This window comes from Ipomoea triloba, chromosome 2 (assembly GCF_003576645.1).
Source record: "Ipomoea triloba cultivar NCNSP0323 chromosome 2, ASM357664v1".
Lineage (NCBI taxonomy): Eukaryota > Viridiplantae > Streptophyta > Magnoliopsida > Solanales > Convolvulaceae > Ipomoea > Ipomoea triloba.
The window spans coordinates 12721010-12746734 of record NC_044917.1 but is presented as its reverse complement, the minus strand read 5'-3'; the positions used below and the strand labels follow the sequence as shown (position 1 = coordinate 12746734).

General features: G+C 37.6%; 3 protein-coding genes across 4 annotated transcripts in view; 1 reads left to right on the top strand and 2 right to left on the bottom strand.

The window, feature by feature from the left end:
* Positions 1 to 231: 231 nt before the first annotated feature.
* LOC116010059 (formin-like protein 20) lies at positions 232 to 16481 on the top strand. Of its 2 annotated transcripts, XM_031249322.1 has the most exons (17): positions 234 to 731; positions 1352 to 2058; positions 2140 to 2361; positions 2438 to 4815; positions 4901 to 5027; positions 5974 to 6045; positions 7454 to 7552; positions 7744 to 7785; positions 10679 to 10759; positions 10829 to 10879; positions 11023 to 11104; positions 11837 to 11931; positions 13707 to 13778; positions 13869 to 13985; positions 14144 to 14212; positions 14321 to 14387; positions 15536 to 16481. In XM_031249322.1, exons 1-17 carry the CDS (start codon positions 659 to 661, stop codon positions 15688 to 15690), a joined length of 4509 nt encoding a protein of 1502 aa, XP_031105182.1. In that variant the 5' UTR covers positions 234 to 658; the 3' UTR covers positions 15691 to 16481. The 2 variants fall into 2 exon arrangements, with proteins under 2 accessions (XP_031105183.1, XP_031105182.1); XM_031249323.1 differs by lacking the exons at positions 10679 to 10759; positions 10829 to 10879; positions 11023 to 11104; ... (4 more) ...; positions 14321 to 14387; positions 15536 to 16481 and adding an exon at positions 7992 to 8140 and having other exon boundaries at positions 232 to 731.
* A 1550-nt stretch (positions 16482 to 18031) lies between these two features.
* LOC116010771 lies at positions 18032 to 19173 on the bottom strand. Its single transcript, XM_031250281.1, has 2 exons — positions 19136 to 19173; positions 18032 to 19073 (listed from the first exon to the last, which is right to left on the bottom strand). The coding sequence occupies exons 1-2, from the start codon at positions 19171 to 19173 to the stop codon at positions 18101 to 18103; spliced, it is 1011 nt and encodes a 336-aa protein (XP_031106141.1). The 3' UTR covers positions 18032 to 18100.
* Positions 19174 to 19605: 432 nt separating this feature from the next.
* Positions 19606 to 25725, bottom strand: part of LOC116010770 — a 15747-nt gene continuing 9627 nt past the window's right edge. Inside the window, exons 2-5 of the mRNA XM_031250280.1 lie at positions 23025 to 23355; positions 21129 to 21635; positions 20634 to 20853; positions 19606 to 19954 (exon numbers count right to left, since the gene is read on the bottom strand). Of these exons, the coding sequence (XP_031106140.1) occupies positions 19606 to 19954; positions 20634 to 20853; positions 21129 to 21635; positions 23025 to 23355 (1407 nt within the window). The remainder of the gene's footprint in view (positions 19955 to 20633; positions 20854 to 21128; positions 21636 to 23024; positions 23356 to 25725) is intronic.

Here is a 25725-nt window from a genome sequence, read left to right as displayed (position 1 = left end):
TTCTTTAATTTTCTAGTAACGTCTCCTTTTGCTGTTTGTGCACACAAAAATCTCTCTCTTACACGTCAGCACGTGTCTGTCGGCATACTCCACGTGTACATAGACACCAGACCATTAATCTAGCCAGCCAGCCAAATCCCGTAAAGCTCCAGCAAAATCCGGGTCGGGAAACGGGCCATAATGTGGATCCGGGCTATCCTCTTCCAAAATACACCATTTTCACCTTTTCCAGTCCACTACGTTTCTCTTTCTTTCTCTGATCTCTCTCTCTCTCTCTCTCTCTCTTCATAGCATGTGACGTTTTCTAAAACAATGGCGACAATCAAATCCCATCCAGTTTATTGACTTTCCTTTTTCTTCCCCTCTCAAACCCCTAATTTGAAACTCTTCTTTCATTTTGATCCCTCTCCCTCGCTCCACGCTGTCATTTCTCTCTCTAGAGTTGGAGTTGCAGTGTGCTATTGGGAAATTTCGAGCAAGGCTGTAATTTGGGGTTTTCTGGACTGCTGTAGTTTGTGTTTAAGTTGATTGTAGTTCTGCAGCTGAATTGTAGGTGGGTTTTGTGATTGTTGCACTTCAAAATTTAGGGAATTGGCAGAGATCTGTTGAGTGAATTGCAGGGTTTTGGATCCGATCGTAGGAGAAACAGCGCCACTAGATGGCGCTGTTCAGGCGTTTCTTTTACCGGAAGCCGCCGGATCGGCTTCTTGAAATCTCGGAACGGGTCTACGGTATGGTTTTGTTTTGTTTAGTTTTTTAATTTTTATTTTAAAAATTCTGCCCATTTCTTGTGCTGAATTTTGTTTACTGAGTTTAAGTGTGGTTGATGGGTGTTGGATTTTTTTTTTTTGGGTCTCATTTTAGAGTTGCCTATTTGACTTCTGTTGACATTCAGCTCCCCTTTGCTCAATTTTGTTAACTTTGGGTATGGATTTATCGAGTGTTGTTTAGGGCAAGCTGCATTTTAAAGTACTTTACTAGTACTTAAAATCACAACTTGAACTTGTCAAAAAAAAAAAAAATCACAACTTGAATGTGGATGTATCCATTATTTCTTAGCTGAATGTAAAACAAGTTAGCTAAAAGGCTGGTCAATTTTTTGTCATATGAGAGGAAAGTGATGAAAATTTGTTCTTCTTCAACTTGGGATGATTTTGGCATCTAAGTATTGGGGTGGGAGGGGGCGACAGTAAATGGTGTTTGAAAGCACAGCTAATGTAGTAATCTGGCATTTGCTTCCCTTGCTAGTATTTGTGAACTTGGTGGATAATGTTAATTCAGAGTGCCATAATTAAAACTCATTGATCATATTGTTTTGAAGGCGATTTATTTATTTCTTTTTTATTTGCAGTGTTCGATTGCTGCTTTTCCACTGATGTACTGGATGAAGATGAGTATAAATCTTACATGGGTGGGATTGTAGCTCAGCTACAAGACCACTATCCTGATGCATCTTTCATGGTTTTTAACTTCAGAGAAGGGGATAGGAGAAGCCAAATATCTGACATCTTGTCTCAGTATGATATGACTGTCATGGATTATCCTCGGCAATACGAAGGGTGTCCACTATTGCCATTGGAAATGATCCACCACTTTTTGCGGTCTAGTGAGAGTTGGTTGTCACTTGAAGGTCAGCAAAATGTGCTGTTGATGCACTGTGAGAGGGGAGGATGGCCTGTGCTGGCCTTCATGCTTGCAGGTCTTCTTTTGTACAGAAAACAGTACAGTGGTGAGCAGAAGACACTTGAAATGGTATACAAACAAGCACCTAGAGAACTTCTTCATCTTTTGTCTCCTTTGAATCCGCAGCCATCCCAGCTTAGATATCTTCAGTATATCTCTAGGAGAAATCTTGGTTCAGATTGGCCACCATCAGACACACCTCTAGCTTTAGATTGTATCATACTTAGGGTCATCCCTCTATATGAGGGTGGAAGTGGCTGCCGACCAGTAGTTCGTGTTTATGGTCAGGATCCTTCTTCGACTACATCTAACAGGAGTTCCAAGCTCCTTTTTGCAACTTCAACTACAAAAAAGCATTCTCGACTCTACCGACAGGTAATGCTAAAGTTCGAGAATTTCAGTGTCAAAGACTAATTAACTCGAACTCTTAAGTTTTCTGCTGACCTCATACTGCAGGTAGAATGTGAGCTAGTTAAAATAGACATTCACTGCCGTGTCCAGGGAGACATCGTTGTTGAGTGCATTCATTTGGATGAGGATCTAGCAAGGGAAGAAATGATGTTCAGGGTCATGTTTCACACAGCTTTTATAAGGTCAAATGTTTTGATGTTAACCCGTGATGATGTTGATGTCTTGTGGGATGCAAAAGAGCAGTTTTCTAGGGACTTTAAGGCAGAGGTTGGTTTCTTTCTTTATCTTCCTTTCACATTTAACCAAAGCTGTAGGAGTTGAAGCATGCTCACTTTTGTATCAGGTACTCTTTTCGGATGCGGATGCTGTTCCACCTATTATACCAACAGAAGCACGAAATGAAGATGGGAATGAGACAGAGAGTGCCTCACCTGAGGAGTTTTTTGAGGTGGAAGAGATATTTAGTAGCGCAGTTGATGTGCTGGATGCAAGGGGTGATTCTGATACCCATGTGCAAGAGAGCAGGGAGGATGATGAGAGTGATGAAGTAGTATGGAAGGAGGAATCAGAGCATCACTCTTTTCAAGATTGCGCATCTGAAGAAGGAAATCAGAGGCATGATATTAGGATAGATTCTAATAATCCTGAAACAGATGTCAACGTTATGGGTGATGAGTATGTTGTGTTGGATTCCTCTGATGTGATTCTCAATGATTCTGGTAATGGAGAATCTAAATCAGTAATTTCGGATGTTTGTGATAAATCAGTAGAAGTGGAGAATAAGCAAAATGGGGAAACTGCACTCGCACAAAAGAAGCTAGAAAGGCAAGGTTCAGAAGAGAAGACTGGAGGTGATAGTAATAAACAAAAGTCTGACAATGCACCTGTCACTGCTTCAAAGAAACAGCAGTTAGCAAACCCAAAACCTTCATCAGATACCAGTGCCAAAAACAAATCTAAACAACAAGAATTTCAGGGAAACGTTTCAAGACAGGCTAAGCCAAATGTAGTATCTCGATGGATCCCTACTAATAAAGGCTCTTATACCAATTCAATGCATGTATCATACCCACCATCAAGGTATAACAGTGCTCCACCTGCATTTGCACTTGCTAAGGATTCTCAGTCAGGTGGGAAATCAAGGTCTGCATCTCCTCGTACTTCTACAGCTTCTATTGCTTCAGTAAATGGTACTGCTGAAGCAGCTGGTTGTGCACAGGGAAAACAGTCTTCTTGTCCTCCATCATCTGACACATCAATGTCTCAAACAGCATTAACTCCCTCTTCCACTTCTCCTCCAGTTGAGTGCCAAGACCTACAAGATACCGGCTCCTCATCATCTCAAGTCCCCTGTGTGCAGGTAGAAGTGAGTGGTGTCTCACCATCTTCTCCATCTCTATGTCTGCCTCAACAAGAAAGACACAGCGTAACAGTTTCTACCAATAGTCAACCTCCTCCTCCACCACCCCCTCCACCACCCTTGCCCCTGTTTTCTACACGCATTGTTGTCTCTACTTCATCATCGCCTGCTCCTCCTCCACCACCTGCACCCACTACCTCAACAAGCTGGGCTAATATAGCTTCTTCTGTGGCACTGCCAAAGTCTGTGCCAATTCCACCACCGCCCCCTCCACCATCTGCGGCATCTACAGTTAAATCTGCTAGTGTTGGAGGACCTTCATATTCACCACCTACTGCCCCTCCTCCTCCTCCACCTCCTCCTCCTCCTCCTCCTCCTATGTTTAGAAGTACTCCTTCGTTTGTGTCAGGTCCTGCAAATCTTCCATCAACTTTACAGGGTGTTCCACCTCCCCCACTGCTGCCTTCACAAAGTTGTCCACCACCACCACCGCCACCTCCTCCCCCCCCACCGCTTTCACATGGTGCTCCAATGCCACCCCCTCTTCCTCCCCCACTACCTTCACATGGTACTTCACCTCCTCCACCGCCTCCACTACCTCCTTCACGGGGAGCTCCACCTCCACCTCCACCTCCCCCACCTCCTCCACAGGTGGGAGGTCCTCCTCCGCCACTTCCTCCATTGCGCGGGGCTCCTCCTCCCCCACCTCCTCCATTGCCTGGGGCTCTTCTTCCCCCACCCATTCCACCAAGCTGGGGAGGTGCACTACCTCCTCTGCCTCCACCAAGCAGTGCAGGAGCACCACCTCCACCGCCTCCGCCAGTTCGTGGAGGAGCACCACCTCCACCGCCTCCGCCAGTCCGTGGAGGAGCACCGCCTCCACCGCCTCCACCAATCCGAGGAGGAGCACCACCTCCACCGCCTCCACCAATCCGAGGAGGAGCACCACCTCCACCGCCTCCACCAATCCGAGGAGGAGCACCACCTCCACCGCCTCCACCAGTCCGAGGAGGAGCACCACCTCCACCGCCTCCACCAGTCCGAGGAGGAGCACCACCTCCACCACCCCGCGGAGGAGCACCACCACCCCCACCACCTCCAGGGGGTCGTGTACCTGGTCCTCCACCACTAGGAGCACCGGGCCCTCCTCCACCACCAGGAGCTCCCAGACCTCCAAGTGGTGCACCTCCTCCACCTGGGAGAGGTCTTCCTTCAGCAAGAGGGCGTGGACTTTATGGGAGAGGACCTCCTGCAGGAGCCGCTCGAAGATCTACCTTGAAGCCACTGCATTGGAGTAAGGTAACCAGGGCAGTACAAGGAAGCTTGTGGGAGGAATTACAGAGAAATGGAGAACCTCAAATGTATTGATCTGCATTGTTGACATTTACAATATATATTGTTCTTTTAACCTCATGAGTATTGAATATTTTTTTTTTTCTCATGCAGAGCACCGGAATTTGATGTTTCAGAACTTGAGACTCTTTTCTCTGCCATAGTCCCGAAGTCAGATAAAGGTGACAAATCTGGAGGGCGACGGAAGTCTCTTGGATCCAAGCCTGACAGGGTTCATTTGGTAATAAGATAAGATTACATAAAGTTAACTCATATGTTGAATAGATCAATTTTTAAGAATCGGTGATTCTGTTTCCTTGTATCCACTTGTGTGTCATTATGATGGGTTCCTTGTGATTTACAATCCTTTTTCTTGGGAGTTATGCCCCTTTTTGGTGGACTAGTTTTTAACTGTATCTCTCTATGAGATCTCTTAAGTGGCATTACCTCTCTCTACAGCATGCATGCACACAGAGCACTTTTCACCTGTTTAAACTATTCAGAGTTTTCATGCATATTTGATTATGATTAATTGGACAAAGTTGCAAGCTGTTCTCTGTGAATGATGAACATTTAGGTTCATAAAGGCAGCAGTTGTTTCAAGAATAGTTGTGCTTTTACCAAATGATATATCATACTTATAAATAAGCACTCAGCAATACTGAACTTGTCACAAAGTAGAATATGCCATGTAATTATGAGATTATTAAATGTTGTTTTGCAATTGTAGTTTCTTATGAATGGATGGGGTTGTTAACCACTATAATATTTGATTGAGTATTTACTAGGGTCTAAAGGAATAAATAAGCTTCCCAGATACAGGTTAGACTTTATCACCTATATAAGGAGGGCCACTCATTTGTTCTAACTGGTTGATTTAGCATCTCTTGTTAGATAGAAGGAAATATAACTATATAAGTTAATTGGATGTGTCTTCTGAAGTAATTTTCGTAAATTATAATAATCAGAAGTGAAAAGCCTTTTCGAACATTTTTTACTTTTTCTGTTTGAGTTTTACTTTTTTCCATATTTTTATTTTATTAGTTTTTAATTTTTTCTTTTGGATGGATTCAATTGGGTAGCTTAGAGGATAATTACTCCATCAATTGTTTCTTTCACCTTTTCTAGGTCAATTTGCAGTTTTTTGTGTTATTCATGCTGCTCTGTCTTTTGTTTTTTTTTGGTAGATTGACTTAAGAAGGGCCAATAACACTGAAATTATGCTCACAAAAGTCAAGATGCCACTTCCAGACATGATGGTTAGTTTGTGACTTTATATTTTAAACATTTGTTATTCATTCAGAGTAGGCTTTATGAGATATGTGTTTATTTATTTTTATAGAAAGGATAAGCTTATAATTGTTGGCTTCTGCAAAAAATTCTTATTATAGACGTCTGGAAGATTTTGTTTAGTGCCTTATGAGTTGGATGCACCATTAGGTTCACTAGTTTATGTTTGAGTTTAATGGTTATTAGGAAATCTTTATGAATTTTTCACGAGAATTTCATTTCTTTCCCTTCTTTATATGGTACCTTGGACTCTTGGAGAATGAAGCATTATAGTTCATTAAAATTTTGCGACTTATATGATAAGATGTTTTCTAAACATGTATTGTTGATAAACATGCCTTCTAAGTGTATGAGTTCATTCCAGCAATGGTCTTCCGACTATGTTGATTTTCCAAAATTAGTCCCTGACTTTTAATTTTAATTTGGACAATTTATTTCCCTTGACTTTCAATTTTTTTCCAATGTTGGTCCTTTCGTCAAATTTTCGTTAAGTTGAGGTCAAATGAAGGGGTAAAATTGCCCGTTCACCTGCTTAGTGTATTAGTACTCGTATTTCTCCTATCCTATACGCTATATATATATGAATATAATGTTAGTCGAAGTCTCTTCGACTGAGATGGTATGGCTTCGATTGAGACTTCAACTGAGATTATATTTATATATACAACGTATATGAAAGGAGAAATACGAGTAATAATAAACTAAACATGTGAATGGACAATTTTACCCCTTCATTTGACCTCAATTTAACTAAAATTTGACAAAAGGACCAACATTGGAAAGAAATTGAAAGTCAAGGGACCTAAATTGTCCAAATTAAAAGTCGAGGACTAATTTTGGAAAATCAACATAGTCGGAGGACCATTGCTGGAATTAACTCTAAGTGTATTCTGGGGATATATGAAGGGAAAATTTTCTTAAATATTTTTATTCTCTTTGCCAGAAACTATAAATCTTTGATGAATCTTTATAACAAATGCTTTGAGTTTTGGTATAGTGGTGGTTAAAGACACAGTCCAACCTTCTCTAGGAGACTTGGATAGTTGGATACAAAAGCTGTGTGTCCTCATCTTCCACATACAGCACTATCTTTGAGCTTCTTAATGTTTGTCATTGTGTTATGCCAATGATCATCTTTTGCCAACTACTACTCTACTGGTAGAATAATTTACTATTGCCATGTTAAATATTAGAAAAAGAACTTAAAGATGCATATTTTACTATTGACTTATTAAGGCTATCTTTATTGTTGCACGAGAAAGGCAGAAAGAGGTTCTTTGGGTCCTTTTATTTTTATTCTCAATTGCTTCTTTAGAATTCATGTTTATTTATTTCTTCTTTTTTTTTTTCCCCAATTCCATGGACTTACTCATGCAGGCTGCTGCATTGGCTATGGATGAATCAATATTGGATGCTGATCAAGTAGAAAATCTAATTAAGTTTTGTCCTACAAAAGAAGAAATAGAACTTCTTAAGGTGAATTAACTGGTCTTAAGTTCTCGTTTCTTCAGACAGAACTATAATTTTAATCATTCTTACTTCCCACCTCACCCCCACACCCCCCCCCTCTCTCTCTCTTTCTCTCTCTCAGCACACACCAATACATTTATTTGCCTTACCATCTTTCTGTATGCATGCCTATTGATTTTTCTATTACTGCTGCATAGAATTACACTGGTGACAAGGAGAATCTGGGGAAATGTGAACAGGTATGTTACTAGATAGTATACTATATATTAATTTTTGAGTTAATATGATGTTTGGAAGCTAATGCATAGTTTTGATGCATTTATTCCATGTTGTTTGATGTCTTTATTTAGGATGTGTAGTTTATAGAATCTAGCTGATTATTGTGCAAGTATGATTATCTGCTTCTTGTTCCTTTTTAATGCAATTTCTTTTATATATGGGAAAGGTATGAAGAATGTGATTACATGCACTTATGGAAATGACATGAGAAGACTGCTCTACATATATTCTTAATATGGTGCTACTGGAATCGTTAAGTACAAAGAAAAAAAAACTTGTGTCAGAAATAGCATCCTATCCAATGAAAACCTTATTTTATCATCATTTTATCTACAATAATATATATATATATATATATATATATATATATAATTCATTTAAAGCAACTAAGCAAGTAATGCCAGTTGGTGAAGTGGAGTTAAACATCCCTAGCAGTATGAAAAGAGGGGTTGTGATGATATCATCTATGTCCACATATTGCTCCTTGTGGAGTAGATCCCGCATCCATGATCCAACTAAGTCTTTGACCAGGCAATGGGAGAACTCCCATTATCAGTAGCAGGCTAGCCAGACTGTGAGCACGGTGGGAATGGGCTTCCCAAAAAGACAGCCCCGGCCATGAAGGAGGTGGCCCTAATGTTATGTTGGCAAAGCCAGCTTATAGGGTTTCGAGTGGATAAATGCAGATGTGGGAACTCAGGCCAGGGCGCAGCATAACTAAGAGAGCATTCCATTTAGGGCTAGAAAAATGGATGGGCACGGGCAGTCAGTCGATTGGCCAAATGAGATGGAATAGAAAGAACAAGAAGTGCTAGTGCAACACGGTTTTTTTTTTTGGGGAGCAGAGCAGTTGTATATAACTATATAACTATGATACAATACAGATTCTGCTACCAATATACTTAGTTATCTTATTTCCTAGTTTATTAGTAGTTGCCTATTTTACTTTAGGTAAGCATATTTTAGAATATTGTTTCCTTATGTCTTAAGCTTTTAACTCCTATATATAGGGAGAGTATTAGGTTGTCTTGGCAAGTTGGAATTGAATAAAATCAAAAGGAAGTTTCTTCCACCAACTTCTCTCTCTCTCTCTCACTGTTATCAGCCACCATAGGTAAACCCTCTTCATCTGTTAACCACAGACCTGTGACGCGTAGTCAAAGTACTGAACCATATCATCTGGTTCCCGTTGCCGGCGTCATGGGTACTGATTTGAACATCAAATCAGCCATCAAAGCTTTGCAGAAATCTGTCAAAGCTTTGGAATTACAGCATGACAAAATTGAGAACTTGTCCACTATTGTCGCCGCCTTGTCCGCATCTTCTCACACACAGGCAGCTTCTCTTGCCAACTTGGAGAAACTGGTCCAACAGCTACTCACCAGCCTCGGTAAACAACCAGTTCAGGAGGAGGACTCCGTTACCACCGTTCCCACCGAAGGGATATCTACTATGGCAGACATAGGGGATCACTCCTATCGTTTTTCCCGGTATCCCAAGGTCGAATTCCCTTTGTTTTCAGGCGAGGAAGACCCGATGGTTTGGCTACTTCGTTGTGAGTCTTCGTTTCGCCATGCTGACACACCAGACCACGAACGTGTTCCTCTGGCGGCACACCACATGATTGGCGAGGCCCAACTGTGGTACCATTCTGAAATTGCGGTGTCACCGTTTGCTTCCTGGGCATCGTTTAAGGAAGAGTGTTGTTTGAGTTTTGGGCCACCTCGAAGCATTAATCCACTAGGCGAACTGAAGCTGCTCTTTCAGTCCAGCAGGCACATTGATGATTATGTCAACGACTTTCGGGCTCACCTGGCACGTGCAAGCACAGTACTCCCGGCACAACGTGTTGATTTTTTTACCGGTGGTCTGGACGAGGTACTTCGGATTGATGTAGAAAGGACCAAGCCTAGTTCTCTAAACGAAGTCATTAATACAGCCCGTGACTTCTACCGAAATGTCACGTATTAGGCCTTCTGCCTGCCAAAACGATAAACAAGGATCCACACCCTACCGCACACCTTCCCTCTGCCCGTGTCTCACTACCCCCACAACAACCAACCAACCACACCAAATCACCTCGACCTCCGTATAAATTCTTATCACCATCAGAAAAAGCCGAGAGGGATGCCAAAAAATTGTGTTATAATTGCGATGAGCGATTTTTTCCCGGTCATAAATGCCGCCACCTTTTTATGTTGTGGACATTAGAGGATGGTGAAGAACCGCCTGCTTGGCTTGCATCCACGGAGATGAACGCCCGAGATGGAATCACCTGAATTCAACCTGCTTCAAGCTTGAGGACAAGCTTGATCTCCGGGAAGGGTGTAATGATACAATACAGATTCTGCTACCAATATACTTAGTTATCTTATTTCCTAGTTTATTAGTAGTTGCCTATTTTACTTTAGGTAAGCATATTTTAGAATATTGTTTCCTTATGTCTTAAGCTTTTAACTCCTATATATAGGGAGAGTATTAGGTTGTCTTGGCAAGTTGGAATTGAATAAAATCAAAAGGAAGTTTCTTCCACCAACTTCTCTCTCTCTCTCACTGTTATCAGCCACCATAGGTAAACCCTCTTCATCTGTTAACCACAGACCTGTGACGCGTAGTCAAAGTACTGAAACATATCAAACTATAACTATATATGTATATATATATATATTTATATTTATTTATTTATTTATTTCTGTTTGATTAATTGTCTACAAGTGCATTTGATTATTGATCTATATCACTGTTTAGCGTTTAAACTACTTGATCTATATATTTATTATAGAGTTTGAATGTGCTGTTATTTGATTATGGGCATTATATGTTAATTTTATTTATTTATTTTGGATCTTTCAGTTTTTTTTGGAACTGATGAAGGTGCCGCGCGTAGAATCAAAATTAAGAGTTTTTCTCTTCAAGATTCAATTCAACTCACAGGTTTTTACACATCTATAGTTTTCTGAAGTCCTGGATTTTGTTGTTGGCTAATCATGGTCTTTTTGTTAGGTCTCAGATTTCAGAAAAAGTCTGAACACTGTGAACTCTGCTTGTGAAGAGGTATTACATTGATGTTGGGGTTTTATTTTTTTAAAATTTACTTCCATTTGTATTATCCCCCCCCCCTCTCCCCGCCCCACCCACTCACCAAATGCATACTTCTTTAAGTTCTACTTTTCTATAATTAACTTTTGCAAGGGCAGGTCCGGAATTCTTACAAACTGAAGGAAGTCATGAGGAGAATATTACAACTTGGAAACACATTGAACCAGGGAACTGCCAGAGGTATTAATACTACACTGAGAGGGTCTCATTTATTTAAGGCTCTGAGAAGTGGAGAAGCATTTTCTTTCTTATCATTTTATATACGGAATATTATTTATCTGACACACCTTTTTCTTTTTATTCTTTTTATTTTGCTATATTTTTTTTTTTTTTTTTTTTTTTTTTTTTTTTTGGGTCTATTAGGCTGTTCAAACTTACAACTGTTTTGCACATGATGAGCTGTACAAATCATATACTGTTATTTCATGATTATAGATTATGAGGCTGTTCAAATGCATCCACATTTTTTTTTAAAAACCCTAACAGAAAAAAAGTGATTGCTTAAATCAACAATCGTGGCATGGTGGTCCAATTTACTTGGAAATAAATGGACAGTTAATTGCCAGATAAATTGGTAAAGTGAATTACTATATGCTTCCTTTCTGTAAATTTAGTAATTTGAGTTCCAACTTATTTAGCAGTTTGGATGTATATATCCTGAAAAATAAAAGTGAGAGTGATCCGTTTTTACCAAACACTGTTTAGAATAATTGAGAAACTACAACATAGTAAAACCAGTGATATTGGAAAAATATCAAAAGAATTAAAAACATTGCAATCATCTAATAAAAATTATTTATTTTATACTTGGACTTTAATCAGCTGCTCTGAATCTCTGGTTTTATACTCTAATACAGTCAATTTTTACAGTATACCGTCAGAATTAAGTTCAATATATCTACCTTTCTCCAGGATCTGCTGTTGGATTTAAATTGGACAGTCTTTTAAAACTTACTGATACTCGTGCCACTAACAACAAGATGACACTCATGCATTACCTTTGTAAGGTAATGCTCAAATCTTAGTTTCCGAGCTTCTTGTTTGTGTGATGAATTGTTATTATTATTATTATTATTCTTATTATTATTAACTAATTAATTAATTAATTTATTTTTCGCTTATGCTATTCATGCAAAAGAATGATGTCATTAATATCAAATACTGAGACCAGGAAATTTCTGTAGATTTCTGCAAAAAAAGAAAAAAACCAAAAAAAATCTCTTGGATATATGTTATTGAAATATGAGTATGATATTGCATCAACTTTTTCCTTATTGCATTTTCATTTTCTCAATTGAAGCATTGTATTATGAATTATCTACTGGAGAAAGGAATGGTGAATGATGGTTGAAGCCTATTTAGTTTCGCCAAGGTGAATTTGGCTTTAGGATTGTTTGATGCTATACTATGTGGCACTACAGCTGAATTGGGATTCAGCTGGATTCAACATAATGTTGGTGTCCTTGTTTTGATAGCATTATGCCATGGAGTTTAATGTGTATGAATCATTGCAGAAGTCATTGGATTGGGAAAGTGAGACTTCAACATTGAAAAGAGTTTGCGTAGGTTAGGATCAAATATGCACAGAACTTCTGGTATTTGGGCTTTTATATGGAAAGGCTCTTTGGGCATCCATGATGTGATTGAATTACTCCCTTTGCCCCATTGTTCGCCCTGTTTACTTTTTGACAGCCAACCACATTCTTCTTTGTCCTCTCTTTGATATGTATATTTTTAGAATTTTAAAAATTGGTCTTCAGTATTAGTACATGGTAGAGCTTTGAATGTAGTTTCCGAATATATGAATATTATTTGTTAAAATTAAATTAACTAGTACAAATTAAAAACAGATTGAGCACTTCTCATTATTCCTACCAGACAGTTTAACGGAGGGAGTATCCATATTGCCAATTAAATGAATGAAGTGGTCTGTGTGTAACTACTAGTTCTATTTGGCTGTGCAGTTTATTTGGTTGGTCTTAAGAGGTAGCATTTGGTAGATTTACTTGCCTAAAAAATTAGAATGGTGATCACAAGCAAATTATGGCCAAATAAAGATATAGCGGTAGTCCATGTGTAATTACTTATTTGTTTGTGGAGTTCATTTGGTTGTCCCTGAAAGGTAGCATTTGGAAAAGTTACTTCCCTTAAATTAGTATGCAAAAAGATTTTCATATGATTTGGTTGTCCCTAAAGAGGTAGCATTTGGAAAAGTTCCTTCCCTAAAATGATCACGGCAACTTACTTGCATATGGTTTTAGGATAATGATATAGAAAATTAGTATGCAAAAGACATTCATGACTTCTGGCCCTATTCATGTTTCCAACATTACAAGGTTTTGATCAGTCTGTGATGTTGGCATATGTTACCTACATAGGGTGTCTAAATTATGGTTTTTGTCTTAGCAAAATCTTTAATATCATTTTAAGGCCGTCTTCTAATACTTAGTTGATTGTGTATATGAGTAAAATTGTTCTGCAAATGGATTGAAGCATGTTTACCAATCATATAACCGTCATTTACGAGTTCTGTAGCTTGTACTAAAGGGTTAACTTGGTTTTGTTTACTAACCTTGTTATGTGTATTCTCAGAATGTATAGGACCTGCCTTCTGATTTCCAGACTTCACGTTCTAATTCTGCAGATTGTTGTTTTTTGTACATTTATGTGTTTCAGTTTTCGAATTCCTCACCTCCATTCTCTTTTTTTTTTTTTTTGCTCAGTCTAATTGGTGTTAAGTGTTGTGGAGGCTGTGTTGTTTAATCCCTTTCTCTTCTATTAGGCTTTTGCTTCAAGGTCACCTGCACTTCTGGACTTTCATGTGGATTTTGTAAGCCTAGAAGCTGCATCAAAGGTTAGTATTTTATCTCTTGTTTATGATTAACAGAAACAGACAAATTTAGGGAATCACTAGAATTTACTAAAAATTGATTTGGGCCTTCAGATACAATTGAAATCTTTAGCAGAGGAAATGCAAGCAATTATCAAGGGATTGGAAAAAGTAAAGCAGGAACTAGCTGCATCTGAAACTGATGGCCCTGTATCTGAAATTTTCCGGAAGGTATCACAGAAATAGTTTTTAATTCCACATTCAGCTGCAACTTGTTATTAAACGCCGTCTTCATTGGCAAACAATCTTCTAAGCCATATTACAGGAAAATGATTTCAGCATTGAGATTAATTCTAATTAGTTTCCTCATTCACGCCCTTAATAAACAGACACTAAAAGAATTCGTTGGAGTTGCTGAAACAGAGGTGTCGTCTGTGACGAATTTATATTCCACAGCGGTAAACTCAAACATTTTCCTTTACTCAATATTTTATTTTTATTTTATTTTTTGCATAATTTGATCTAATTTTCTTCTGTGGTATCTACTCTCTGTACTTGATACACAGGGCAGGAATGCTGATGCACTGGCACTGTATTTTGGTGAGGATCCTGCCCGCTGCCCATTTGAGCAAGGTTAGATTTGTAACATATTTCCTATCTCTAAGATCATTTATAAACTGAGGAAATCAAGCTGTGCCTTCATGAGTTTTGAAGATTTCCATTTGTTGGATGACTTGGATCTTATGTGATTTACAACAATTAATATATCAAACAGACAAACACAAATTGGATTGACATTTTCACATTCTCCACTTGGGATCTTTCTGTAAATAGAAATAGGGCTGTATCAAAACTTATTGAAACCCTCTTCTTAGAGGACTGAACGGACCAGATTCTCTTAGGTCTGTTTGGAAACTCGGAAAATGACTTTCGGAAGTTATTTTATGGATTTTCCTGTGTTTGGGTATTCAAGGAAAATAGAGTCAAAAGAAAATATTAATTCTGGTCAACGAAAAAAGACTCGATTTGGCAGAAAATGTCTTCCTAGATTTTTAGTCGAAAGACATTTTCTAGATTCTCTATTTTCCATGTTTATCTTCTTTCTCATCTCTTTTCTAATTTTTTGATTATTATTATTACCACCACCACCATCACCACTACCACACCCACCACACCTCACCACAACCACCACCAACACCACCACCCCACCACCACCACTATCGCCACCTCCACCACCACCATCACACAACCACCCCCACCACCATCATCATCATCACCACCACCTCCACCACCACCCCACCACCACTTATTAATTTATTTTTATTATTATTATTATTATTATTATGGAAGTTGTCCAAGTACAAGTGAAGATTAGAATCACATCATAAATGTTTGTACTGTCCTCTACTCTTATAGTATATTAATAAAATTAGGACTTCAAAGTTCAAACATTTTCTTCCTTGTTTACAGAGTACTGTTTCATAACAGTATAGCTTTATCAAGTGGTTAATAGCCCTAGTGGAAGCAGAAATGAAGTTGCTAACCAAAAAACAAGGAGTGGAAATCAATTTCCCCTGAACCTATGATATCATTAGTACCCAAAATGTCTAGTTTTAAATGATGCTTTCTTGATTCCTCTTTTCTCATTCTATTGATTGTGGTCTATGTATTGTATGTATCAGCCAGTACAGTTTCGTGATTTTGCCACTTTTGTGTCAAGTATGACATCAAAGAGACAGGGTGCTGATTCTAATTTGATTGGTGTTTGATGATTTATGCAGTTACTGCAACTCTCTTAAACTTTGTGAGGTTGTTTAAAAAAGCCCATGAGGAGAACTTGAAACAAGCTGAATTAGAAAAGAAGAAAGCTCAGAAGGAGGCTGAAATGGAGAATGCTAAAGGCATTAACCTTACAAAGAAAGGCCCTAAAGGATGAGAATTGTTTAATGTCTTCCTGCCCGAGGAATTTATGGTATCGGACAATCTGTCTTCATTGCCTTGTGGCACTCATTGCACAAAACCTCCAGGACTTAGGAAGGACTTTGGTTTTGTGGAATTCAAGGTATGAAGTGCATTTCTAAGGCTTGTAAACCTGAAAGTGCAGTTAATGGCTCAACTGGGGAAGCAGAATCGCATGCCAGTGCAATTTTTGGATAGTAGGCTGGTTGCAGACAAGTCAAACAATCACGCAACGACTCCTGGAAGTCTTGTCAATTGCTTCGACCAAGAGAGCTTCTCAAAATAAAACTAAAGAGAGTGCGTGCTTTTCAGAGTGTAAATTTTGTTATTGATTTGATGAATCACCTTCCATATGCCATGGTTGGACAGGAAGTAATTGATTGACTCGGTTTCTGCACTCGACACCTGAGGTATTTCCATCAAAACTGTAAAGTGGAAGACCTGAAGGTATCCATGAATCTTGTATAAAACATAGCACTGTATCTAGATTCAATATTTGGATTAATTCATTGTAACATAGGGAGAGGTTCCTGTCCATGAAAGAATTTGGTGGGAATTGACCACGAAATTTGTTGTACAGAAATTAGCAGAGGGTAGGGTAGGGTAGGGTAGGGAGATAGGTTGTGTTAGTGTAACATTGATGTATCAAAGCATAGGCTGGCAGATTAGATGTCTCTTTCTTTTACTATATGCTAATTCTTTTTCTGAACATATATTTTTGTGATCATGTCAGGTATTAATACAATATTTTGTTGGTTAAGTTGTCAACTTTGGTTTCACTTTCTGGCTTTAGAGTAGTAGTTTGCTTTATCCAATGGAACTGAAAGTCTTGTTTGTGATGTAATAATGAATCAGGCAGGTTTTGGTGGGGTTTTACTTTACTTGAACGGCTAAAACTCTCTTTTGCAGTAATATATGTTCCTACGTGCCTGCACTGCATTGTATAGACATTAGTTTTAGGCTAAGGTTTGGTACATGCTATCTTATATTCCAATCTAAACAACCTTTAAAAAGAAGAGAAAAGTAGGTCCCTAAACATTATGTGAAAGAGTAATTAGATCATCCAACTTTATGTGTAATTAAATAAATTAATTTTTTGATGCATTTGCTCAATAATTGGTTATTCACCGGTAATATCCAGTAATTAAGTTTCAGTTAGGGTTCCGACTATTAAATTGGCAACTGACGATAATTCGTGTTGTCATTTTTAGAAGGCAATGCATGTCGTGAAGGCGACTAGTGCAGTTGCCTTCTCCGGTTATGGAGAAGATGAACGGTAGTCGCTTTTTTTTTTTATTTTTTTTTTATTTTTTTTTATTAAGGCCATCAACGGTTACCTGAATGTCAAGTTATTGAAATTTTACCCGTAATCAATGATAATTAGGACTTATTCGATTGATTTTAATAAGTTCATGTGTTTAATTGCTAGGACTTATTTGATTGATTTTAATAAGTTCATGTGTTTAATTGCACATGTGGGCCGAGTCTTTTTTGAATACTACTTACTTTGTTACAATGCAATATCTGTTTATAACTACTTTATCAACTTATTGAAGCACAAAGAGTCAATATCAACTCCACTAAGACTCGAACTTACAACCTCCCATATGAGAGAACAACTTGGTGTCACGGGATTGGCTAATGTTTAGAGTCTATCTAACGATTTTCCTAAAAAAAAATGTTAATTCTATGGTAATTACAATATCATAATAATTTCTTTTTGAAAAGAAATGAATGGCCGGCCTAACTTTGTGGTTTGTACCAATTATGACCTAGTATATAGCAAATACAAAATCAATCAAAAAGACAAAATAACTGATCTTGAAGTCAAGGGAAAATGCAGTCCATCCAACCATTTAGCAGCTCCTATCAATAATCCAATTACAGTGTAGGAAGTTTGTGGCATAAAAGCTTATTAGCAAAAGAAACTCAAGCCAAACAATTGTATTTTAAGCTTTTAAGTTGATAGTTTCCTATTAAATTTGAAATTGTATATCTGGTCCAAAGAAAACTGTACAAAAGTGAAATTGCAACTCCCTTGCACTATTATACATGAATCAAATTTGATTCTTGATTATTAAAATATGTTAATGATTTGCATGACTATGTAATTTGTATCACATTTGATCTTGCCGTCTAATTTTCTAGCCAACTATTGCCGGAAGTGTTCCTTCCAGAAGAAGCAAATGCAATGCTCTTTCTGGACTTCCAGCAATAGTTGGTCGGAAAATTGAACGGCAGGACCAAATGTGATAATTAGAAAATTTTAATAGTCAAAACCAAATGTGATTCATGTATAATAGTCTGGGAATCAAAAGTGAAATTTTCTCAATTGGAAAGTATAAATACTTGGATTCTTTTCACCAATAAATTTATTATAAAAAAAATCAGGGAAGGTCTTCAACAATCTTTATACCCCTGCAGCTGCAAGCTAAGGATTGATCTTGGGCAATCTTCTTCCTTCCATTTCCATCTTTGTCTACCTGACAACTTGTGAAGAAAAAGTAGGCGACAATGGTGTCAAGTACGAGGGGAAGAGCATACAGATATCCAATGAACAACCCCTCCAAAGCAACTGAGAAAACCCCATCATCATGATAAGCCCTCACAACTCTGTATTGGAACAGAACTTCAACTGCAGCCATGGCGGCGTTGGTTGGGAGGGCTAATGATAGAGCTGTGGCAGTCCTTGTCTTGATCAGAATACAAGCCCCGAGAAGCGCAGTAAAGCCTCCCTTTTTCTGGGTTGCTGATAGAATCAATGCCAGGTTACAGATGATGAAGGTGTGGGCAACAATTAAGGAGAAAACCACAGCTCCAATGGCAGAAAAAAACATGGAAGAAAAGCCTAATCCATAATGTGCCAAATTGAAGGCAATGAATAGGGAAGAGAGGGTGAATAAGGAGTTGCAGATTTGGGTATGAATCAAGGGGATGTGAAGTTTGAAAAGACAGGAAAAAGATAATGGGCATTCTTGATTGGTCATCAGGGCATGAATTACAGAGGCTTTGCTGAAGAGAAAGGAGGAAAGGGTAGAAGGGAATGCAAGAACAGATATGGCAATGGTGTGAGAAAGCTGGTTTGTATGGAGGATGGAGAAAAATATTGAGGAAGAAGGAATTATTGGGACCAAAGATTGAAGCAATAGAGTTGAGGCTGCAAATGGGAAAGCTAACAATGCAGCAATGGTGGTGAAGTACTGATACTTCTGCAGAAAAGTAAAGATTGATCTCCTGAGAATGATGGATGGTGTTTCCATGGAAACCTGCAAATTCTCAAGCTCAAATGATCTCACCTTAGCTTCAACTTGAAGATTGTTGTTGGGGAAGGAACATATTAGCAGCCAACACTCAACAAGACTGATAGAGCAAATTAAAGCATAGGGAAGAGTTGTGAGAGAGAGATTGAGGCATGCTTTTACAGGTGAGGTGTGGTGAAGTCATTGCTTTCATCTCTCATTAATTAGTTTGGCTAAGCTAAGCTTAGCTCCTACCTGGTTTTGGCTGCTACCCCACCAAATTCACAAGCATACGATCAATATGGCAATGATAGGTCGAGTTGATATTAAAATGTCATACTTTTATTAGAAATGTAATACTCCGTATTATTAAGGAATAAAATTTGTTTGTTACTCATAAGGAAAGCATAATACTTATTAGATAAATTATAATACTTACGATACAAAGTGTAATACTTAAAACTTATGAAAAAGTTCGATTATATATATATATATATCTTAAGTCTAAACATTCTAAAGTCTAAACACTTAAACATATTGAAAACACAAGTAGAATAATATTCAATATTCAAGTTAACACATATCAAGTCACCAAATCCACTATCCACCAATAACACACAAGTAAAATAATATTTAAATCCAAGTTAAAACTCTCAAATATCCATCAAAAAGTCATTCATATTCCGTTGTCCTTCATTGTCCTCATCAAGATCTCCATTTCCTCCCACTTGGTCATCATCACCTTCAACATCATCATCATCTTCAATTTCTTCATCATCATTTGGAAAATGATCGTCTTCTTCATTTTGTTCTTCCTCATTAGTCCTAGAACTAGAAGTACTATGGCGTCGCAAATAGCTAAAGATTGGTGTAGTCGTACGTTCCCTTACGTGAGCTCTCGTAGGAAGATTACAGCCCTCAAGGTTGTTTGATGCACCAATTACTTCATCAACAAGCCGCAATGAAAGATCTCCCACGGGATGAACATCATCACTAGTTTGACTACCACCAACCCATTCATTATTCCATTGGAACTCTTCTAAGATCAATGGATTAAGTTGGACCCTTCTTCACGCATCTTTTGAAACCTATTTGTAATTTTGCGGTTGTATTGAACATAGACCAAGTAGTTTAATATCTTGTGCTCTAAATAGTTTTTTTTTTTTTTTTTTGTATGGATCTAAAAAAGTAAAAGTAGAAAAATAAACAAGTTAAAAATTTATGTATTTAAAATTTTAAATGCTATTAGAGTATTAGACTATTAGTACTTACAAACTCAAATGTGCTCCAATTTTGCTCACAATCCGAAGATGAACAACAAAGGCTTATGATGCGCATTGCTAGTGCTTGAAGCTCAACACTAAGTCCACCAAAATCACTCCACTAATCAACTACAAAAACAATTTAAGATTTATCATATTAAGCATACTTCGTACTTAATAGTTACTTAGTTAGTGTTACTTACTAGGAGTCTTTGTTTTGTGTTGCTTGATTGTTAATTGCATCCCAAAGTATCCTCTCATGTGATCATAATTATTAGCTTGATTGCTAATCTTCACTTGCAATTCATCATCGGCGATCATCTTCACAAGAAATTCATTGAACATGGCTCGTTGCCTACGAGCATATATATATACTATCATTCTCCTTAAGATCAAAATATTTGGAAGGATTTAAAAACAATGCAGCTCCATATAACTTCACTTCCATTTGATCTTCCCATCTTCCCTCAACAATATCCATCAACTTTGCCAAAAACCTTGGCTTACTTGCAAATGTTTCATTGAGTTTCTTCTTAGCAATCAACATAGCCATAGCAAGCTCGGGCATAGCTGGAGACGTATCACCACCAACAATCCTTAATACAATGAAAAGGGGATGTGATGCCATTATGCATTCCTCTACAGCAGTCCAAAATCTTGATAAAAGCATAATGTCACACACCCTTTTACCTGCTTTTGTGTTAGCCAACCTACAACTATTCCAATCCTCACTAACAAATAAATTTCTCAAAGCATTCTTGTTCTTGAACAAACTTTGTAATGTGAGGAATGCTGTGGCGAATTGAGTAGCTACTTGTCTCACAAGATCTTTCCCACCCGTTTGCTCTCTCACAGCAATATCGCATTAATGAGTCGGCAATGTCTATAAATAAAAGTGGTAACATTTTTAGCACTTGCAATTTTAGACTTAAACTCTCTCAACTTTCCAATGTCCTCTAGCATGAGGTCAAGACAATGTGCTGCACAAGGAGTCCAAAATAAAGTAAGAATCTTCCCTTCCAAAAGTCTACCAACCGCCTTATAATTAGCCCCATTGTCACTCACTATTTGTACAACATTGTTTTTGCCAATTTCTTCAATTTTCTTCTCCAACAATGCAGCTAATATTGTTGCATCGTGTACCTCACTCAATGCATCAACTAACTCCAAGAAGAAAGTCCCCTTGAGACTATTAGCAAGGAAGTTAATCAATTGTCTACCCCTCCTATCTGTCCACCCATCTGACATGAGTGTGCACCCGAATTCCTTCCACGCAAGTGTGTGTTTTTCTTTCAACTTGTCAGTTACTTGTTTTGCTTTCTCAAGGAGAGGTAATCGTAACTCATGAAAGCTAGGAGGCTTCAATCCCGATCTCATTTGTCCAATTGATTCAACCATAATTTCAAAACTCCTTGAATTTGCTACATTGAACGTTATGTCATTCTCATAGAAGAAATATGTTATATGCATTATTGTCATCTCTTTTTCTTCCTTGCTCTTTGTACAAGCTTCAAGATTTATTTGAGTAGGACCATTGGAATGTCTCGTGATGAGCACAAATGATGAGTGTAAAAGGGTGTAATGTCGTTCCGTTGAGGATTAGTGTTATGGCACGTGACAGTGTGAATTACCAGGCACTAGAGTATATGAACTTTTAGAATCCAAGCAACAAAGATTGAGGGATGTAAAAGAAAGCAATATTGATTCAGGTATGAACTGTATGATAAAAGTATGGGCCAGATTAGGGGGATTGTAACCTTGATGTTCTAACAAGCTTAGGATTAGGGAAAGAATAATTAACCAAGGGATATATGGGCAATGCACAAAAGAATTCTACTCAGCTACTTTCGTAATCAATAAGAGAATTAGGCTAAGATTGCCCCACTATCGTGATGCATCAATCATAACCTTAAGCACCTAAGCATTGTAAGCCCCCAATATTACCTCTACTTTCATAGCAGGAAAATTAGGTTGAAATTGGTAAGGCTCGAGGTCTCCATCCAACTGTCGTTGTAATGAATCCCTCTCCTAGACTAGCAATTAATTCTGGCCACAAACCAATAACTAGTGCAAAGAAATCCCCAATTCAACATAAACCATAGGTAAAAGATTCAATCCCTTTATGCAATTAATTATCAATTGAACATCAAGATTAATAATGGACCCCTAATCCAAACCCATAAACGAATTACTCCCTCATGATGGGAGTAAACAAAGCAAAGCAATAATAAATAACCATGAACATTGCAAGAAATAAAAGGGAAGAGAAACTTAACTGATAAAGAACAAATCCAACTTCAATCCAAGATTCCAAGCTTGAAATAAAATAATCTAATGTAAAACTAGTCTAAACTATGCTAGGGAAATATAAACTAAAAGCTAGGGTTTAGAACTCTGTAAGGGAACCTCCTTCAATTGTAGAGAATATGTCAAATATATAGGAGGTAGATGGGCCTTGGCCCATTAGGCAACTTCCAATTCTTTTCCAATTTGTATTCTTCCTTGTAATTTCCTTTTCTTCCAGAACTTGTCCAAAATGTTTCAATATTCTTCCTTTGTTGTTCCTTGTAGATAAATCAGCACTTGGACAATATAACACACAAACAATTCCCAATTCTACTAGGATACAGAAAATAAACCTCAAAACAACTAAAATAAGGGGTGAATAATTGTACAAAATAGCAGATATCATCTCGCCGCAATGACTTCTTCAGGACTTTTTTTAAGAAGTGATGCAACCGATTGATTTTGTTTTCGCACTCTTGGTTGTGGTTATGCAAATCTTAAAGTTGATTGTTTTCTTTTACTACCTATCCCGAAACTTGGATAAGTAACGAAATCATGAGATGATGGTTGTCTTTCTTTCGTTTCTTGCACATCATCATTCACGTCATCATCCAAGATCACTCTTGCTTTCTTCATCCTTGATGTGTCTTGCATATATTGTTGCATCTCCCTCATGATTTCTGAAGTTGTTTTGGAACATTTCGCAACATCTCCATAATCGGTCGTAAGGTGCTGCTTTAATCTCTTGATTCTTGAATACATGTGTTTGTGACAAAGAGAGCATTCAACTAAATCTTTGCCGCCACTGGCTCCCACTAACCCCTCCGACCAAAATAAGTGATAAGCCAACTGCAACTGCCAATATAAACTAAAATAAAGAACCAAAGACTCAAAGATTCTAACAAAATCAACTGGGCAGAAAAGAAGGATGAAGAAACGACGTGAAATAAAGAAGAAAGAAGACATGAGGAGTGGGGGCGACGATAGTGGGACGGTGACGACGACGACGACGATGGTGCGGCAGAGATAATAGTGCGACGAAAGTCGGAAGGCGACAGGTGGATCTGAGCTTTTTTGTTAGGAATATTTGTAATAATATTTTGATGAGCCAAAATGTACTTTTGTTGAAAAATTAGAATCCCAGAAATTTCATGTTATAAATTAATTAGTGTCTAGGAGTGGTTTAGAATCAAGCTACATGTATTATGAAGACCCAACAATTACCAATAAGTTATATTGGAGCATTGGTCGAGACTATGCAATATTACCGAGAGGTCAAAGATTAATGAGGAGATAAATTAATAAATTAAGAAGTTGGAGCAGAGATTGTATTAATTGGAGCTGGAGATTGAAGACCAAGAATCAGTGAAGAAAAGTAGTATATTATTGAGGATCAAATAAAGTATCAATAATTCATATTGGGGCAACGGTTGGAAGCTTAATTATATTATTACTCTAAGGTTAGTTTAAGGTTTGAATCTTATTTACTTTATTTTATGAGATAAATTTTGAAGGAACCAAAATTAATTAAAGGGCTGAGATTTGAGATGAGGAACCAAAATTAATTAAAGGGCTGATATTTGAAGAAGTTGAAGTTGGCATGGATGGAGATTTGGGGTAGAGATTGGAGAATGATTAAGTAGCAGTAGCAATTGGCAGGGAAATTAAGTAGATATTGGATGAAGTTATGAAATTTCAATATGGGATGAAGTTTCATAGGGCTGCAATTTTAAAGAAGGGATGTGATTTCTAGTCAAGTCAAAGAATATGGGGTTAAGTTTCATAGGACTGAAATTTCAAAGATTTTTAATATGGGATGAAGTTTCATAGAGCTGAAATTTCAAAGAAGGGATACGATTTCTAGTCAAGTCAAAGAATATGGGATTAAGTTTCATAGGGCTGAAATTTCAAAGTAGGGGTGAGATTTCTAGTCAAGTCAAAGAGCTGATATTTCTAAGGTATAGATGAGATTTAAAGAAGGGTTGAAGTTTCAAGCAGATGAGATTTCAAAGTAGAGCAGATACTTCAAAGGGATGAGATTCCAAGGAGTTGAGATTTCAATTTAATTGAAAGATTAATTTGGAGATACGATTTCAAGAAGGGATGCAATTAAATTAGGGATGTAATTAAAATTGAAGGTGGAATTTCAAGCAGCAGAGATTGCAAATTAAAAAGGAGATGAGATTGAAATCTAAGGAAGCAGTAGCCGTATGAAATTAAAGGGAGATTAGATTTGAGTTCAAGTTATTTATGGAAAGTGACTAGTCCAAAAGGAAAGAGTTAAAATTGGAGCAAATATTGAAGATTAAATTCACAAAGATGTGTTAACTTCATTAGACTATTTTGCATAAAGATTATATTGGAACTCAGATTGCTATTGGAACTTTTAATGTCTAACACAACATTAAAAGTGAGATAAAGTCTATTTTAGACTGAAAAGGCTATAAGACTATCTGACAAGAATTCAAATTTGAGATTGTCTTTTTCCAGTGGATAATTTCTCAAATACCTATATAAAGATGAAGATCTGAAGATGCAAGAAGCAAGGGGGACTACACGAGCCAATCTTACAACACAAGAGAGACACGAAACACTTTTCATATCTAACAAATGGTTTAGAACTTACAAAGAAATATTCAAGTGCAAAATCTTCATCTTACAGAGACGTGCCATTCATTGAAGAATCCATCAAGAAGTCTGAAAGTTGGAAGCAAGGAAAAATCTTTTTTTTTTTTGACAAATAAGTGGTTTCTCTACTGGAGTGTAGAAAGGGGATTGTCACAATGGAGTGTGAAATCCTGGTGCAGTGTTGGAGGCACTAGTTGGGGCGTAACTAGTGTGGGCTTGGTGATTAAAACACTAGATTATGGAAATAGTGCTGGAGGCACTGGTCGGGGCGTAATTAGTGTGGGCTTGGTGATCAAAGCACTAGATCACGGAAATTTATTGTATCTTATAACTATGGAGTGGTGGATATAGTGAATTCATCCTGGAGATAAGAGAGAGTGGAGTAGGAGGATTGCATACACCTCCGAACCACTATAAATTTCTTGTTTTCTGTATTGCTTTATATTATTTATTTATGATTGCTTGATTTACACGTGAAACACACACTACACATTATTTATATTCCGTTGTGCACAAGACACTAACAAACTGTTAAGTGTTTTGATTTTAATAAAATTCGAATTGGAGTAAAGTCTATTTACCCCCCCCCCCCCTAAT